General features: G+C 41.8%; 1 protein-coding gene across 4 annotated transcripts; it reads right to left on the reverse strand.

The window, feature by feature from the left end:
- Window positions 1-35: 35 nt before the first annotated feature.
- LOC120650866 lies at window positions 36-5,643 on the reverse strand. Of its 4 annotated transcripts, none has more exons than XM_039928158.1 (10): window positions 5,475-5,643; window positions 4,814-4,911; window positions 3,568-3,726; window positions 3,292-3,393; window positions 2,593-2,682; window positions 1,579-1,671; window positions 1,350-1,493; window positions 782-889; window positions 569-620; window positions 36-490 (listed from the first exon to the last, which is right to left on the reverse strand). In XM_039928158.1, the coding sequence occupies exons 2-10, from the start codon at window positions 4,907-4,909 to the stop codon at window positions 456-458; spliced, it is 879 nt and encodes a 292-aa protein (XP_039784092.1). In that variant the 5' UTR covers window positions 4,910-4,911; window positions 5,475-5,643; the 3' UTR covers window positions 36-455. The 4 variants fall into 4 exon arrangements, 3 of the variants coding, with proteins under 3 accessions (XP_039784092.1, XP_039784093.1, XP_039784094.1); XM_039928159.1 differs by lacking the exon at window positions 5,475-5,643 and adding an exon at window positions 5,313-5,333 and having other exon boundaries at window positions 54-490; XR_005665833.1 differs by lacking the exon at window positions 36-490 and adding an exon at window positions 1,027-1,089 and having other exon boundaries at window positions 600-620; window positions 5,475-5,632.
- Between the last annotated feature and the right edge of the window lie 13,441 nt (window positions 5,644-19,084).

Consider the following 19,084-nt stretch of genomic DNA (forward strand, 5'->3'; position numbering starts at 1 on the left):
GGATTTATGGGATGGGAAACTAAACAGGGCCCAAATAGAATAGCAAACTCCAGAGCACACTTATGGCTTGCATCTGATTCAGAGTCCATTAAATTGAAGCTTCTTACATATCCTACGGAATGCGGCCCAGCAGAGGGTCCATGGAGGGAAAGCTTACACCTGACCAGGGGTAGAGTTACCGGAGTTCGTCAAAATGGGGCCCACTAACCCAGGACTCGACATCAAGGCGTAGGCCCTAAACACACATAATCTTCCGATGGACACAGAAATCACAATTCGATACTAACTTGCCGATGGCATAGGCCCAGACTACTGCATATGTAACTGGATAGGACTACTTGAAGGCGGCGCCACCAACCTGCTGTAGAACAGGCTAGCAGCGACCAAGGCAAAATCCAAGCTTGCCGTTGGTTAATTACATAAGGTGGTAACTGCCTAATTGGATGAGGCTTGTATCAGAAGTCACCACGCTCCTCCGACACAACGCCACCTGCAACACAGAGTGCTTGCTAATTTTATGGAAACAACAATGGGAATCTGAGTTGATAGATGTGAAAATGTAGCGTACTGCCAAGCGTGATGCCGATATTTGCCTGGCGATCCGCCTCAGCATTCCATTCCTTCATTGGGCACAAGAAAAGTGACTCAATCAGCAAAAGTATTTCACTGTGTGAAGGCTATTAATGCTGTGGTAGCTTTGCTAAATCCAAGGAGAATGCAAGCTTCGCATGAAACTACAATTGTAATAAATATTCACAGGTGGGGAGGATAGGAACAATACCCGTCGAACATGGGTGATCTCAAAAGAGAGGAAGTTCTCTTTCAGCCTTCTCACTTCATTGCAGAGCTCCATCATGTTCTGGTGCTTTGTTTGCCAAACACCGTTCACCTATTTAGGACATAGAAGGCAGTCATAAGCAACAAAAATATCCTCTTCATACCAAAATTCTGTGCTCCAATATTTGATTCAGACATGAACAGTTCAATGAATGTAGTTCTCAAGAAAATGCACAAATAATTGACGACCTGAATCAAGGGTACTGGCATAGAGGTTCCTTACTTTCAGCATAGATTGCACAGAGAACAATGCTACAACAACATTGACAAACTTAGCTTCACCAATTACTGTAAATATTATATAGGGAAATGAGGCACACTGCAATTAAATTTTCTAGTATACAAATATTCAAAGCAAAGACATCTGTACAGCTTCCTCTTCTGCTATTTTCCCCCTAATTTCCATTGATTGTTTCCTTAAGTAGGTTGATATGTGATTTAGCATGACAGTGCAGAAATACTAGACAACAACAACCCGGAGGAAGCTTTGATTACAGATATGTAAGGCATACCTGATTGCAGACAAGTTGAGAATCCCCATGTACTTTGATTCTCCTGAATCCATGCCTAATTGCATATTTCAGTCCTAAGATCAGGCCTCGGTACTCAGCAACATTATTAGTAACGATACCAAGACCCTCACGAAGTCGAGATATCTTCAAGGTTGCATAGGACATAAAATCAGTGAGACAGAGCAAAGGTAAACAACAAATTTGTAAGTGCATTAAGTATTGATTATACCACTCTACCATCTTCAGTCATAAGAACTGCTCCAGCACCTGCTTTTCCTGGGTTTCCTTTCGAAGCACCATCAAAATGAAGAATACCCACCATCTGAATAATAAGATAGGTGCAAGACTCAGAATCATGCATGGAAATAATGTATGACGGGAAGCACTTTGATGCTCGAACGCAGAAGGGCATCTGGATTGTGCAGGGGCAAACAAACATGCAGCCATGAATAAATTGGTATTTGAATCTTAATTACCACTTATTGATTTCTATCACTACCATACAGTTCTTTTAGCTGGATATTTTGCATGCCCGAACACAAATTTAAAAGAACATGCCACAAAATCTGTGATCACCTGATATTTGTCCACAGCAACACTTTTTCTCAGTTTTGTTGCACTAAGTAATATCATGAAAAAAATATATACTAATGGTTGATTGCTTTGTTATTCTACACTTAATTGTTGCTCTGTTTCATCATGTGGTACTTATTTTACCACATGTAGATTACAAATACACCAGCCGTTTCCAAAGGCCAGTGGAAACTCCAACTCCAACAACCCAAACACATGAAAGAAATAAGAAGTTTTGGAAAGAACATTAGGAGTTTATGTCCTCAACTCCTCCATCACACACATATTTTGAACTAGCTTTTTCTTAAAGTACTGCAAAGCACAGAAGGTTGACATTTTCTTAATCATGAAACATGCCTTGAATTTGGAATATAAAAGGCTGCCATTCCAAGTCCTAATAAACAATTTTTTAAAGTTCACGAATAGAAGTTTAGCACCAAACAGGTTTTGCTTCAGGATCCGTATGGTTCACATTGTTACAAACAAAGTTAAGAGCATTCACCTATTAAGCAGTTGAGTCAATACATGTTTAGTTACTTGACACAAGCATAATCAAGACAACAACTTCAATAATATAATTCCAGAGGTTACTCTGTATATCATCTCAAACAAGAAACTGATAGGTGCAAGTACGGAGGATGATAATTAGCCCAAACATGATTAAACTTACGTATTGTCTTGATACAGGTTGTGCTTCAACAGCTCCACTGTGGTTTAAGTTTGCTGGTGAGATATGACTGGAGGAACTAGATCTGGCTTCCTGCAACATAAGCTCATCAGACAAAAAATGCCAATACTTACAAGCAGTGACTTAAGAGGGACATAACAAATATTTATGACCAGAGTGAGCAGATTATAATAATAATGCATGAGACCCCATGCCAATAACAGAAGAAAAAAAAAATTCATGTGTGCATCTCCCATGGATTTCTAAGTTTCTTATGTACATCTATATATGTATAGTTGTGTGCAGGCATGGATTCACATGTATACTCCTGATTACAACCTTATCTGAAAAGTTTCATGCATTATTTCATATATGTAAATATTTATGTCACATCAAGCATATGCAGGCTTGCTAGGAAAGTAGGAAACACATGCCCTGAAAATTGAAATATACACTTAGTTATAATACCAGCCATGTGAAATATCATTAAGGGAGGAAATATATGCTATAGAACTTAATCTTCCTTTTCTCTTGTCCACTGTCTTTAGGTGGCATCTGAGGAATGTGTCATATTACACACAGACCTGTTAAAAGGAGTCCTCTATTGTTCAACTGAAGCTTGACCAGACCAAGTGGCATGCTTAATAACAGAGAATTATATTGATTTCATTGCTGACATTTTTTAGTGCTTGCAATACTTACATGGTTCAGATCAACAGATACAGACCCTGTATGATATAATCTAACATTATGGATGCCAATATGATTTGCAGCTGGTTGATTTGAACTAGAACCAACTATCTCCTACAAAGAAAAGAAAAGGTAGAAAAATGAGAGCAAGAATGCGCAAAAGATAATCAATTTTGCTAAATTGCTAACAAGAAAATATCCTAGCAGACAGGCTGTGAGCTTGGTAGCTTTTGGAAGATTACAATGCGCTGTGGAAAACCACAATGGAAGCAATTTTCAGCCCTTTACCTGGAAACTACAGGGCACAAAGGGGCCAAATACATCTTCCCGAAGATCGGTTGCATTAATAACATAACTAGCATTACTTAGCCCCTGTGAAGAGAGGTATTCCTCCTTTTCTCTGCTCCAAGAGTGACCCTTGTAGGCACTTGCAGCAGGACCAAATACCTTGAGAAGAGAAATAACGATCTAAGATCATTGCCATCACTGAATGCATGCAATTTATAGTATTTGCATTTCTATAATTCCTTCGGGATGTCAATGCAGTCTTCAGCCAAATTATGCAATACTTGTTTAAATTTTGAAGAAAGAATGAAAGAAGGATTTGTCAAAATACAAATGAACAATTTAGGAGCAAAAGAAATATAGAATACAGTCTGCTGTTAAAACTTTTTGCCAGCTCAAAGCAAAATTTCCATAGCTTAATAAACAATATAATTACATGCATACTTGATGGGACATTTCATCAGGATTACAAGTTATTGCATGACAAAAGAATTTATGTGCTAGCCACATAGATACTACAGCATAAATACAATGACTTTCTTTTTCTCAAACATGCATGAGAGCCGTGTGTCTTTGTATTAAAAAGTTAAAAAGAATATAAATAACATTTAGAAAAAAAACATAATTGACAATTACAACAACAACAACATAGCCTTTTTTTCCCAAGCAAGTTGGGGTAGGCTAGAGATGAAACCCGAAAGAAATAAGTTCAAAATTCAGGCACATTGATAGCTAGTCTCCAAGCGCTTCTATCCAAAGCTATCAATTATATGGTTAAATATTTATATGATGTTATGGATTCAAAACGTTTTACAAATATATAACTACCGCAGCATTTACAACAATGGAAATCATTCTGTATTTTAATTTTAACTAAAATAAAGGAACTCATCTATTTCTATTCATGGAACTAGCAGTGTATCAGCAGAAATGTAATTCCTAAAATCCTATTAAATATGAAGAAACAAATGAAACGTTGAAAATGTTCAGAGAACCTTAGACACATTTCAAGAATTATTGCATTTGTTCACTTAGACATGAGAAAGCAAGCAAAGCAAACGGCTACAAAGAGGACTAATGTTTATGATAGATCTCCCTTCAACTACCATTGGAATGTACTTTTTTTCCTTTTTTTAGAAGCCATAACCAAAACTCTTCCTTGATGCAGCAACAAAATGTGGTGTGCAACTGTGCAGGCAACATAGCAGTGGAATCATCATAGCATCTGTAGTTTCATTACAACACATACCGAAGAGCAGATCTGAGCTTGGCATTCACTTAGAGTTTTGTAAACAGCCATCACATCCCCTTTCCTGACAACATAGTAGTCACTGCCCTCTTTCATCACTGAGAAAAGATGAAGGTAGAATCAAATAACTAGCAACAAATGTTGCAAAAGGAGGTCTAGTACAGTAGACGTATACGAGATAAATGCATTGCAGTTGCATTCTAAAAAAAAATGCATTGCAGTTGCAACTATTGATCACATCGATCAATCCACACTTCGAAAGAGAGGTACCAGGCTTCAGTACCCCAAAAAAAAAAAACTAGGTAGTCGCCTAGTCGGATACGAAATATTATGAACTTAAACCCAGTCAGGAGCGAAGCAGTCTAACCTACACAAGCGCCTAAGGTAACAAGTTTATCTGCAAAATCCGTTTCATATCCTACGGGCAATGCAGGAAGAGGCGAACCCCCCAAAATAAAATTGGAAAATACCCACACCCTTTAATTCCTCAAGTACCAACCAGTGCAGCGTGAGACGGACCGACCGATCCCCCGTGCGGAAGAAGAAAGAGAACCTAATCGAGGATGGGTGAACGGGCTAGCTTCGTAGGGCAACAGGCACGCCGCACGCGGATCCGCGGCCGAGAGGGAAATCCATCCGAGCAAGGAGAAGGATCGCTTACCAGGCTACTCGCTCCGTTGCGCCGACGATGGAGAGGCTGGAGCGGCGCTGCGTCGACGGCGGTGGGAGGCTCCGGCTTGTTGGAATGGAAAGGCCGAGTGGAAGCGACGGGCCGAGGAAGGAGGTGGGTTTAAGGTGAGGGAATCTCGGGTCTAGTGCGGTTCCGCGCTAGTGGGTGGAGTGGTCAAAAGTCGCATTTATGTCGACCATTAATTGGAGACGATGTATTTCGTGAAAAAATTTGAATTTTGATATTGTATATTTAAAAGATTCATTTCATATTAAATATTTATATTGTATAACTAGCTATTTTTTAAATACATTTAATGCTCCATGTATGCGGAAACATCAAGAAGTGTTTAACGGTATGCGTCCATCGTCCACCTGCGTATGGCACGTGAGTGTGTGGGGCCCAAGGGGTAGTTCTAATCGGCTATTTAGCTAGAGAGCCGTGTACGAGAGAACTAAGCAAAAACTGAATCTGAAATGAACTCGTGAAGGGGTCAGAGGTTCTTCCTCCTCCCCAAGTTATCTCATGTCTCCGATCCGCGTGTCTCTCTCACGTCGCCGGCGATTCGCCAACGGCCAAGGGTGTAACAAGTGGTATCAGATTCAGCGTTCCTCTGACCACCGCTTCCTCCCTCGCCGCTGTGATCCTCGTTTCCGGTCTGCCGCCACCCTGGCTTGTGCGACCTGCTCCGCCGAGATTTCTCCGATTTCGGCGTCCACGCCACACGTCGGTTAGCCGTTTCAGCGCCGCCGTCCACATACTTTTTCTCGCCGCATAGGTTTTGTGCGAGGATCCAACGAACTTCGCTTTCCCCTGCTCCGGGTCGTGTTGTCCGCGGCAACCCGTCGGTCTTGATCTGAGCAATTGATTCGGTAGGGATTGTGTGATTCTGTCTGCGACCTGCAACGGAATTGCTGCCCATAATTCCTTTCTCTCTCAGATCGACTTGCGATGCGGTCATCACGGCGCCTCCTAAACCATCCGCGCAGACCCAGTTCGTCCTCGATGCCATGGCTCAGGCCGCGCATCGCGGCAATGAGCGCTGGGAACAAGTCATGGAGAGCCTCGACCTCATCTTCGCTCGGATGACAGATCTGGGTCGCACTCAGCAGCAGCTCCGCGCCCAGGTGGAGTTGACTACACAAGCCGTCGACAGTCTGGGGAAGGAGCAGCAGATCCTAACACAAAAGGTGGATTCTACTGCACAGGCGGTTACGCAGATCTTGGCGGATCAGGGTGCCCCCACACGAGCGCAGAGACGGGCAACCGACGTCCCTAGTCCATCCTCAACATGGGTTTGGTGAGCCTTCGTCCTCTCGTTCTGCTGGTCGCCATCACTCTGAATCCAATGTCATGCATAAATCCTTTCTGCCGAAAATGCCTTTTCCTCAATTCACCGGTGAACAACCTAAAATCTGGAAGGATAGATGTCTGGATTACTTTCGCATATTTGATATCTCTGAACACATGTGGGTGGCTATGGCTTCTATGAATTTCGATAAGAATGCAGCAAAACGGCTTCAAGTGTATAAGGCACAGTTTGGTCGGGGAACCTGGGATTCTTTCATCAAAGCTGTAGAATAGTAGTTTGGCTATTGTGATTATAGAGAGGCTTTGAGCCAGCTCTTAGAGCTCAAGCAGTCTAGTATAGTGGAGGAGTTTGTCACTGAATTTGAGTCCCTGCAATACCAAATTTGTGTGCACAATCATGGGTATGACGAGGAGTTTTTTGTTTCACAGTTTCTGAAAGGCTTGAAACATGACATCCGTTCTGCAATACAAATTCAGTTTCCTGACAAAATGACCAAGGCTATGATGTTGGCAAAAATTCAGCAAAAAGATTTGGACAGGGGCAAAACCAAATTTCAGAAATCCACCTCATATACTAAAGGGGCAACTACCAATACGAAATTGTATCCCAAACCAGCATCAGTATCAAGTAACCTGTGGAAAGAGAGACAAGAGAGAGATTTCAGAAAGGCTCATGGCCTCTGCTTCTACTGTGGTGAGAAGTTTGATGCAGGCCACATTGAGAAGTGTTCTAAATGACCAAAAGCTCAGGTCCATGCCCTGGTTGCCAATGACTTGGACAACAATCTCACTGAGGATATTCTCAACCAACTGGCTGTGGAGGATGCTCTGAATGAGGAATTCTATCAGTTATCTCTGAATGCTTTGGCTGGAACTGATGTGGGTCAAGCCATGCGTATTGCTGCTCTGGTCAGAAACAAGGTTATGCTGGTGCTAGTTGATAGTGGAAGTTCTCACAGTTTTGTCAGGTCCAATTTCATTCAGAATTTGGGGTTAACTACAACTCCAACTATACCCAAGCAAGTTAAGATGGCCAATGGGGACACTCTGATAACTGACAAGATGGTTCAAAGTTGGAATGGTGGTCTAATGGGAACAACTTGGTTAATGATATGCAAGTGTTGAATATGCACACATATGATGCTATATTGGGGTATGATTGGCTCTGCTCCAACAGTCCTATGACATGTGATTGGGCTAACAAGACTATTGCATTTGAACATCAGGGACAATTGGTCAAACTTTCTGGTTGGCAACCCACCACATCTTCTGTTACATAGATTTTCATGGACGCACTTGATAAATGGTTAAAAGGGAATGTTGTCTAGTCTTTGGCTGTTGTACACCACATGTCCCAAGACACTCCTACTTCCCACTCCCCCCAAGTGGAACAAATATTACAGCAGTACAAAATAGTATTCACAGATCCCAAGACATTACCTCCTCCGAGAACACATGATCACCACATACCTCTCTTGCCTCAGACCGCACTTGTAAATTCCAGGCCATACAGGTATTCTCCACTGCACAAGATTGAGATTGAGAGGCAAGTAAAGGAGTTATTGCAGTCTGGATTTATTGTGCACAGTTCAGTCCTTTTGCATCCCCTATGTTACTGGTTCAAAAGAAGGGTGGATCCTGGAGGTTTTACTATAGGAAACTGAATGCAGTCACAATAAAAAACAAATTTCCTATGCCTGTCATTGAAGAAATTCTTGAGGAATTAGCTGGTTCCAAATTCTTCACCAAATTAGACATGAGATCTGGGTACCATCAGATAAGAATGGACCCACTGGATGAGTACAAAACTGCCTTCAAAACACACCATGGCCATTTTCAGTTCAAGGTGATGCTATTTGGTCTCACAAATGCACCAGCTACATTCCAATGTTTTGATGAATGACATCTTGAGTCCCTTCCTGAGATAATTTGTGTTGGTCTTCCTTGATGACATTTTGATATGCAGTCCTAGTTTGGAGAGTCATTTGCATCATCTGCAACAAGTACTGCAGAAACAGCAGGACAACCAACTATATTTGAAAGCAAGAAAGTGTTCCTTTGCACAGGCTAAATTGGAATATCTGGGTCACATCATCTGTGCTGATTGGGTGTCTACTGACCTTGCTAAAACTACAGCTATGGTCAACTGGCATGTCCCTACAACTATCACTGAATTAAGAGCTTTTCTGAGGCTGACTGGATAATATAGACGTTTTGTCAGAAATTATGTGGTGATAGCCAAGCCACTGACTCAGTTATTAAAGAAAAAGATGTTTCAGTGGTCTCCTACTTCTCAGCAAGCTTTTGAGCTCTTAAAAAAGGCAATGAGTACTACTCTAGTTTTGGCTTTACTAGATTTCACAAAACCTTTCACTGTTGAAACTGATGCTTGCGAGGATGGCATTGGAGCAGTGTTATTACAGAATTTTCAACCCATTGCTTTCTTGAGCAAGGCATTAGGGCAAAAGCAAAAAAGCTATGTCCATCTATGAGAAGGAGTTTCTTGCTCTCATCATGGCTGTTGGTGCTCCTTAAGTACCCATTTTATCCCTTGTTTATCCTTAATAATGGCATGAATTTAATATCAAAATCACTAACCGTCCTAACCCCGGCCTAATTATTGGTCATTTTCACATTTGCACATATATTTTGGAGGAACTTCGTTTTTGCATGTTTTTGGCCTATTTTGGAGCATGAAACGACGAGGCCCGTGATCGAGCGCTAACACGAAGAAAGACGAAGCCCAAAGCCCAAAGGAAGGACCAAAGCCCATGTTGATTCGAAGCTCATTCATGCACATCCATCCTCCAAGAGAGCCCAAAGGACCAAGCCCACGAAGATGAGATCAAGATACTTCGGGATTAAGCAAAGCAAATGAAGATTTAAGGAAGGATTCTCTATCCTATCCTTTCCTCGAAGATATCTCCAAGATAATGACGTCCAAAGGGGTGCAATCGTGAATGACATAAACTCTAGAAGATGCGAGGAGTCTACACGCGAAAGATGAGACCGAGGCAGGCCCGAAAGAGGGTAGGCCGGCCGGCCTAGGCTCATGAGCCGGCCTAGCCCGTTTCCGAGGCGGTTCGGCCTCTCCTTCGACCGGTGGCTTCCTCGGCTTATAAATAGCTCGCACCTTATTCAACTCGGGGAATCAATCCACCCAGAACTCGACGAAAACCTAGGGCCAAGGCTGGAGGGAGACGACGGCCGCCGCAAGTCTTCGAAGCTACCTAGGAGATGGCTTAGGCCACCCCTAGCCGCCATGGCCTCCCTGCGAGGTTGTGCCATGGTGGAGTTCGGGAGTCACCCCCAACATTCGTCGAGGTATGTACACACACGATGGTGATATCAATCTACTCTTTATTCTAGTTGTCTCGACTTTGGTCTACTTCAATGCATGCTTTCTTTCTCATATGTGATGCATCCATATGTTCATAGTAAGATTAGATCTATTCGTGGTGATTAGTCTATATCTTGCGGATACGTTGAGGTAGCGTGTTTTAGCTAGTTGGTTGATTACCCTGGTGTGGTGACAACATGGCGGAGGGAAAAATTCTAGCGACGACATGATGTGGAATATGATCGATGGCGAGTACCATGGGAGTCGTTGCGCGACCACCAAGAGGAGAAGCTTCGAGTAAGAGCACTTGGAGGGCGTTTGGGGTAAAGCTTTGGGAAACCTTAGGCGTCGACACGCACCTCGCACCGGTGACCTTGGGAAAGTAGGCCGCTTGCGAGCCGCCTTTCTGAGAGATGATTTCGTGTACCTTTAGTTGAGACGCAATCTATGTTTTGATCACCTTTTTTACTAGAACTGTACCTAGAGACGATAGGCCCTAGCTCCTTGGTTGTGTTATCTCATCTACGGTTGTGGGTGTGATGAACACTTATGCTTCATTCATATCTACCAAGTGTTCAATTTATATGTAATCTTCGCTTCATGTTTAGGATAGGTTCGATAGATTAGATGATAAACTCTAGTCGGTTCACTTCCGATCCACGGATTGATAAACCTTGGGGGAGTACTCTAAGGGAAAAGCTACCACGATTCGTGCGCTTGCGGTACGTAAATTGGGCCTCTAAGGAGTGTCAACAAGCTTTTCTGGCGCCATTGCCGGGGATCGGCAACTCGAACCCTAGGGAGATCTATCTATTTTTTTGGACTAACCCTAATTTCATTATTGCATATATCCTGTGTTTCTTGTTTGTGTCCATGAATACAGGTAAAATCCTAGACACAAAGTGATTGAGAAGTTCTCAATGTCCGTACTTTGACAAGTCCAATCTCACTCAAGCAAGTTGATGGCTACGTGAAGACCCACTCTTTAGTGGTAGGTGCTAACATTTGTTAGTGGCCCAGCATCCGCTATCGAGCCCACACTCAAAACAAGTAAAGATGAAAAAGGTATGTCACCATGTCAACTTTGGCTAATGTCTCTTGGAGATTTCTTTGTCCAAGCCATAGGTGATGAAGCATGCCCAAAAAGAAAATCGTGCGATCGGATCATCATCATCCCCAAAGTGCTACTGTTGTGACGAGATTTTCATCCATTATCAGAGAAGTACCATGAGAGAAAATTGTATATTGTAAAGCTCCATCAAGCCTTCTTTCCAACGCATCAAGAATCGTGAATTTTGGAGATCGGTGTGAAGAGTTATGGTAAAATCTTACAACACTGCGAGTTCTGAAATGTCTCGGGACAGAGCGCAGCGGAGTAAAACGATCATAACTTCTTCATCCGGAGTCCGTTTGGGATCAATGACCACTCGTTGAAAAGGTAATTTCATAAGGCTTTCCATGGAGTAGAATTTTGGTACATGTTCTGTGCAGGATGATCAAGGAATTCAATGAAGAAGAGGCAGCAACAAACAATGGAGAAGGTGATGACGATGTCGCAAGATGTTTGGAGGACCTTGTGCACAAAAGTTGATGATTTGAAGTCGACCAACGCTAGAGGCAACAAGATTAGAGGAACCATGATGCTCAAAAAGCTTCTAGTCGAGTACAATCAAAGAAAGAGACCACTCTGATCATCGACACAAAGCACGGGAGCCTCCTTCGATCCCGACGCCTTAGGCAAAGCAAGAACTATGGAAACAGACCATTGGAGCCATGCTACTCGCTGGTGCATCAATGGTGATGACCTTGAAGCTGAGGATGCACAACAATACGCTCCGAAGACCACAAGATCAAGATCATCGACATCTTCGGATCGATTCGTAAGAAGTCATTGTTATCATCAATATTCTGCTCGACCTCAGAAGAAAATTATTGTATATTTTTGGATATTCAAAAGCCCCATGAAGTTCTGGTTCCAACGAATCAAGAATGAAGTCAATCGAAGTTTCCCACAAGAAGTTATGACCAAAACATCGAAGGTCATGCACTCTAAAAGTTTTTGGACAGCACGCAGCGCTAAAGTAAAACAGTCATAACTCTCTCGTTTGGACTACGTTTAAAGCGAATGACCACTTGCTGGAAAGGTAATTTCATAAACTTTTCAATAGAGCTATATTTTGGTATATTTTCTATTCTAGACACAGGGAAAAATCCACGACGGAGAGGCGAAGAGCAACGTGACGAGAACAAGGTGAAGGAGATAAGGATGACAACAATGAAGAGGAGCTTGGGCTGTGGTTTCATCAAGCATACATGATCGAATTCAGAAGCTCAGGACAAAATAAGGGCCCCAAGGATGTTGGCAAAGGAAGGCACGAGTGATAACATTCAACGCATGAAGATGTTAAGAGCGAACCACGATGGATTACTAAAGACGTCATCAATACAAGCTGCATGGACAATTCGAATTCTCGCACGAAGGACCATGGCTTCACATCAATGAGAAGGTATGTGAGAAAGTCAAGCTCTATGACTTTCAATGAAGCGCTTTGCGGGATGCAATCCGTTCATTTTATTTATCTATTTATATATATTAATATGACTGTCTACATTGCACTCTTTAATCGGAATATCAAGTAACACTGTACCATTGCTCTAACAAAAACCACAACTTCATGTTGTTCATTCTAAATGTTATTGAGGGAGCACTTTGTTATTTGGTCTTGGGAAACTTGTAGACCTTTTTGTGTGCCTATTAGTGTTTTGAGTCTTTTTCTTTGTGTCTTTTTAGAGAGATTTATGAAGTATGGCACCACCCTTTGATTCTAAACTTGTGGCTAGTTAACTTAGGCTAACTTTTTGTTTTTTTTGGACCACCTCATCATGTCATATCAATTTTTTCACCCAACCCATGTTGCATTGCATACCATGTTGTTCGTCTCACCCTTGCATTGCATTGCATGTTGCATTTAAAAAAACTTTTTCTAAAAACATTGACTAGCCTTGCTTTTGAGATCCTAAAACCCTTAGGAAAACTACTCATAGAGCAATCCTAAAACCATAGGTTATGATTTTCATTCAAAAAAAATCTAACTTTTGTTTCTCTCTAATTTTTTTTAAAAACCACCTTAGATAGAATTTCTATACCCAACACTCTCTCTTCAAAATTTTTGTTTTAAGCCAAAAATATAGGAAACTCATAAACCTACTTCTAAAACCTTGTTAGCTCGGTTGCTTGGTCCTTTTCGATAAATAACATTTTCATCGACAAAAGCATCACTTCTTATGAAGTGTCGCGAAGGCTTTTTGTCACTCTTAGCAATTATTTTTGAATAAGCTAGTTGCGGAACGACATCGAAAGGTCCTTTCAACCTTGCTAACACTTGTTTTTGCTAACTTTGCATTTGCACTTTGCATGCATTCCATTGTTCATGCCCTCATTTTGCTGGCTTGGTCTCAATCTTATTGATGTATGCTTTCCTATTCATGTAATGCTTATCATGATAGCATTTACCTTTTGCAATCTTGTGTAAACGTGGTGTTTAAACTTGTTTGCGGACCTCCATCTTTAAGCTCTTTTGACCAAGATAGCAATCCATTTTCCTCTCATTCGCATACACACACCTCCCACTTGCATTCACATACACCCATTAGGTTTAATTTTCACTAGACTAATTATGCCACAAGTTAAGTATCTTAGGGGATGTTTTTGGTTTTTGGCGATTGTTTCTACTCTCAACTGTCACCTTGGGGGTAGACTGTGCACTTGAATTATTTTGCAGGCATGACAAAGCGTTCCCATGAATTCGTGATCAAAGAAGAAATCAAATTCGTCAACACCTCCAAAGTTTGAGAGCAAGCCCCGCTGTTTTCATCAAATTTTGCATATGGACAGAGACGTACAAGGAAGAAAAAGTTGATATTCAGAAGCTCCATGAAATTACCATTCCAACGCATCCAAGATCAATGAATTTGAAGACCCGTACAAGGAGATATGGCAAGAACATTAGACGTTGCGCGTTCTGAAATTCGTCGGGACAGATTGCAACGCTGGGATGAAATAGACATAACTCTCTTGTTCGGAATCAATTTTGGGCGAATGAGGACTCGTTGAAAAGGAAAATTCATGCACTTCGCAATGGAGAAATGTTTTAGTACATGTTCTGTTCTGGAAATTGAAAGAAAAAATTCGTGAAGATGAGGTAACAATAGGACAACGAGGAATTAAAGGAGGCGACGACGATGTGAAGCATGATTGGGACCATGACTTAGTACAAGAAGAAGTTGAAGGAAATTGAGGCAACAAAGGTGAAGACATATTGAAGATTATATTCATACACATGAGGGAAGGACTTCAATAATTGCAAGATGGTCCATCTTCTCCTTCCACGCCTAGCATCATGCTAAGCATGGGGGAGGATTTCGTGGACAAAAAAGAAAGATCTCATGGAGTAAGATAATCACGGTTGCCACAAGGTGCTCATGATTCTTTTTCCATGCTTAGAACAATGCTTAAGTATGGGGGAGGCCGCACTACACTTCATTACGAGCATCGAGAAGGACGGTAATTCTTCCTCAACTCTCTCTTTTTCTAAATGCTTGTACATATATGCCTTCAATCATAGATGCAACCTTTGTTTATCTCTCCCTATAATAATATGGCTACTAGGAGTACAACCTAGATTTGTTTTTTTTTCAATGAATGGTAACCACCATCACCTTGAGCTCACCACGATGATATTCTTATATGCTCTTGCTTATGGAAAAGTGATGAAAGTTGCTGCATTGTTTTACCTACGCTATGTTGTATATGACTTGACCATTTGCTCTCAATTAAATGGAATTAAAATGATTAAAATACCGGCTCTTTTATTTGTGGAGGTTAAATGACTAAATTCTAGACCCACATATTCTATGTTGCTCTTTGATTTAAGTCTACCGATGACCTTACACCTTGTGTTGTTTAATTTGAAAACTTAATTCCTGTACTATCTACATTTGTGAATCTCTTGTAAAGTTCTACCTACCAAAGCCTATACATACATATTCTTTCATGATGAAACCTTTAGATTGCAAACTTATATTTTGATGAGTTGGATTGAGATTAATTTCTTTGGTATGAGACTAAGAAGCTGGTCATTCCGTTTTTTTTGTGTAACCTTCTTTTTGCTAGCCTATTTATCCATGCATTGTGAGTTTCTACTTTGGGAATTTTGCAAACCTCGCTGGATATCCACCCTAAACCAAAAATATCTTTTTGTGATTACCTCCTTGACCACAACCCAATTTGAGTATGGATTATCATTTTGACGGAATCAAAAGAATCAAGAGCACCATATAAAGAAAAGTTTTGGGAGATAAGGCTCCCTGGAGATTCAAGAGGTTCTACGAAGAAGAAGGTGAATTTGTGATACTTACCCTAGCTAATTGGTTCTCCCACTATTCATACTCGAGGACGAGCATTTGTTCAAGCATGGGGGATGGCTGGGTAAGTATTATATGTTATCAAAAGTTCAAATGAGCAAAAAGAAAGAAAAAGAAAAAATAGAAAAATGAAAAAAAAGAGGAGAAAAGAAAAATGAAAGAAAAAAAGAAAAGAATAAAATGCTCCTTAGTTCTTTTTGGCTTCATTAATTTTCCAAGTTACTTTGAAGAACTATTCCATACTCAAATCTTCCAACCATGTGCAATCCGATAACGAGAACTTCATTTGTGTCTCGGGATCATCCATTTGCCACTTGCACATGTCCACCTATCTAAATGTGTGTGTTTCATCTTTCTCCCTCTCCAACATTATTTTCCAATGGCCTTTTTGACAAGTCTCAGTAAATCCAATAGATCTCTCTCTTAGTTTGACAATATTTCAAATATAATGTTTTGGTAGGATTGTTTTTACCTACCAAGCTCCACATAAGCCTTCCACTTTTATATATGAGTAGAATAGGTTGAAGACAATCTAATGTAGGCTTGAGCGACTTGATGAGATGAGTATTTCCATGATCTTTTGCAAGAGAATCTCACTTATGTTTGGTATGCATTCTTTTGAAAACTCTTCACGATGAAACAAGGTAAAGGTTTGAAGTTCGCTTAAGTTTGAGAGCATTGCATTTATTTATTATTGTGGCTTGTTCTTTAATTGCTAGTCTATCTTCCATAATGAAAAAGTAGCTGGTCACAACATGAACTTAAATGCTAAATACTTGAGAGAGCAATACGTCTTGTTATGTATGACTAAGTGCAGAGAGGACATTGAGGGGCAACGCTGATTTCTTTATAAGCAAAGCTCCTGGACTTACTCGAGGACGAGCAAGGTTTAAGCATGGGGGATGTTGGCGCTCCTTAAATACCCATTTTATCTCTTGTTTATCCTTGATAATGACATGAATTTAATATCAAAATCACTAACTGTCCTAACCCCGGCCTAATTATTGGTCATTTTCATATTTGCACATATATTTTGGTGGAACTTCGTTTTTGCAGGTTTTTGGCCAATTTTGGAGCATGAAACGACGAGGCCCATGATCGAGCGCTAACACGGAGAAAGATGAAGCCCAAAGCCCAAAGGAAGGACCAAAGCTCATGTTGATTCGAAGCTCATTCATGCACATTCATCCTCCAAGAGAGCCCAAAGGACCAAGCCCACGAAGATGAGATCAAGATACTTCGGGATTAAACAAAGAAAATGAAGATTTAAGGATGGATTCTCTATCCTATCCTTTCCTCGAAGATATCTCCAAGATAATGATGTCCAAAGGGGTGCAATCGTGAAGTACATAAACTCTAGAAGATGCGAGGAGACTACACTCGAAAGATGAGACCGAGGCGGGCCTGAAAGAGGGTAGGCCGGCCGGCCTAGGCTCATGAGCCAGCCGGCCTAGCCCGTTTCCGAGGCAGTTCGGCCTCTCCTTCGACTGGTGGCTTCCTCGGCTTATAAATAGCTCGCACCTTATTCAACTCGGGGAATCAATCCACCCAGAACTCGACGAAAACCTAGGGCCAAGGCCGGAGGGAGACGACGGCTGCCGCAAGTCTTCGAAGCTACCTAGGAGATGGCTTAGGCGACCCCTAGCCGCCATGGCCTCCCTACGAGGTTGTGCCATGGTGGAGTTCGGGAGTCACCCCCAACATTCGTCGGGGTATGTACACACACGATGGTGATATCAATCTACTCTTTATTCTAGTTGTCTCGACTTTGGTCTACTTCAATGCATGCTTTCTTTCTCATATGTGATGCATCCATATGTTCATAGTAAGATTAGATCTATTCGTGGTGATTAGTCTATATCTTGCGGATACGTTGAGGTAGCGTGTTTTAGCTAGTTGGTTGATTACCCCGGTGTGGTGACAGCATGGCGGAGGGAAAAATTCTAGCGACGACATGATGTGGAATAGGATCAATGGCGAGTACCATGGGAGTCGTTGCGCGGCCACCAAGAGGAGGAGCTTCGAGTAAGAGCACTTGGTGGGCGTTTGGGGCAAAGCTTTGGGAAACCTTAGGCGTCGACACGCACCTCGCACCGGTGACCTTGGGAAAGTAGGCCGCTTGCGAGCCGCCTTTCTGAGAGATGATTTCGTGTACCTTTAGTTGAGATGCAATCTATGTTTTGATCACCTTTTTGACTAGAACTATACCTAGAGACGATAGGGCCTAGCTCCTTGGTTGTGTTATCTCATCTACGGTTGTGGCTGTGATGAACACTTATACTTCATTCATATCTATCAAGTGTTCAGTTTATATGCAATCTTCGCTTCATGTATAGGATAGGTTCGATAGATTAGATGGTAAACTCTAGTCGGTTCGCTTCCGATCCACGGATTGATAAACCTTGGGGGAGTACTCTGAGGGAAAAGCTACCACGATCCGTGCGCTTGCGGTACATAAATTGGGGCTCTAAGGAGTGTCAACAATGGCTATGGAACGATGGAGACCCTACCTGCAACTTTAGGAATTTGTAATTGTCACTAACCATAAGAGTTTAGCTTATTTGTCAGAACAAAATCTGCATTCAGAGATGCAACGCAAAGCAATGACACGCTTAATGGGTCTTAAATTCAAGATAGTGTATGCCAAGGAAAGGAGGATATAGTGGTTGATTCTTTATCCCGAGTGGGACAGTTGATGAACCTACAGACAGTAGCATATGTGCATCCAATCTGGATTCAAGAGGTAGTCAACTCTTATGCCACTGATCCTAAAGCTCAGGCACTCTTGACCAAGCTAGCCCTACACACTCCTGATGAGAATGGGTTCTCTTTACACCAAAACATCATCAGACACAAAGGCAAAGTCTGGATTGGGGAAAATTCAGCACTTCAAACTCGACTCATTACTGCTCTCCACTCCTCTGCAATTGGAGGCCATTCAGGCACTAATGCCACTTATTACAGACTGAAGAATTTGTTTTCTTGGAAAGGTATGAAACAAGATGTGGATAACTTTGTGAAACAATGTTCCATCTGTCAACAGGCTAAACATGTTAATTCTTTGTCTGCTGGTTTGTTGGCCCCACTACCTATCCCTGTTGGAGCTTGGCAGCAAATTTCAATGGATTTCATAGAAGGGTTACCCACATCCAACAGTTACAATGTGATATTGGTGGTCATAGATCATTTCACCAAGTTTGCTCACTTCATTCCTTTGAAACATCCTTTCACTGCAGCTCTGATTGCAAGAGTGACTATGTTGGTGTTTTACCGTCGGGTTCTCTGATGGGGTATCCCAAGGAGAGTGGTTATGACTAGGGACACGCCGAGATCAGAATGTGATGGTGCAAGGAACACAAGGATTTAGACAGGTTCGGGCCGCCGGAGCGTAATACCCTACGTCATGTGTGGTTGTTTGTATTCTCTCTGGTATTGTTCGATGTGTTGGAGGGGTCCTTGCCCGCCCTTATATAATTCGGGGGGACAGGGTTACATGGAAAGTCCTAGCCGAGTACCATTAGAGTCC

The sequence above is a fragment of the Panicum virgatum genome, chromosome 9K (genome assembly GCF_016808335.1).
Source record: "Panicum virgatum strain AP13 chromosome 9K, P.virgatum_v5, whole genome shotgun sequence".
In the NCBI taxonomy this organism is placed as follows: Eukaryota; Viridiplantae; Streptophyta; class Magnoliopsida; order Poales; family Poaceae; genus Panicum; species Panicum virgatum.

Bases quoted from the DNA above. Each gene is read 5' to 3' on its own strand.
- LOC120650866 (XM_039928158.1), bottom strand. From the start codon at position 4,909: ATGAAAGAGGGCAGTGACTACTATGTTGTCAGGAAAGGGGATGTGATG. The intron at 890-1,349 runs GTATGCCTTACA...TGTCCTAAATAG, and splicing joins CTCAACTTGTCTGCAATCAG to GTGAACGGTGTTTGGCAAAC. The intron at 491-568 runs GTACGCTACATT...TCTGTGTTGCAG, and splicing joins TATCGGCATCACGCTTGGCA to GTGGCGTTGTGTCGGAGGAG.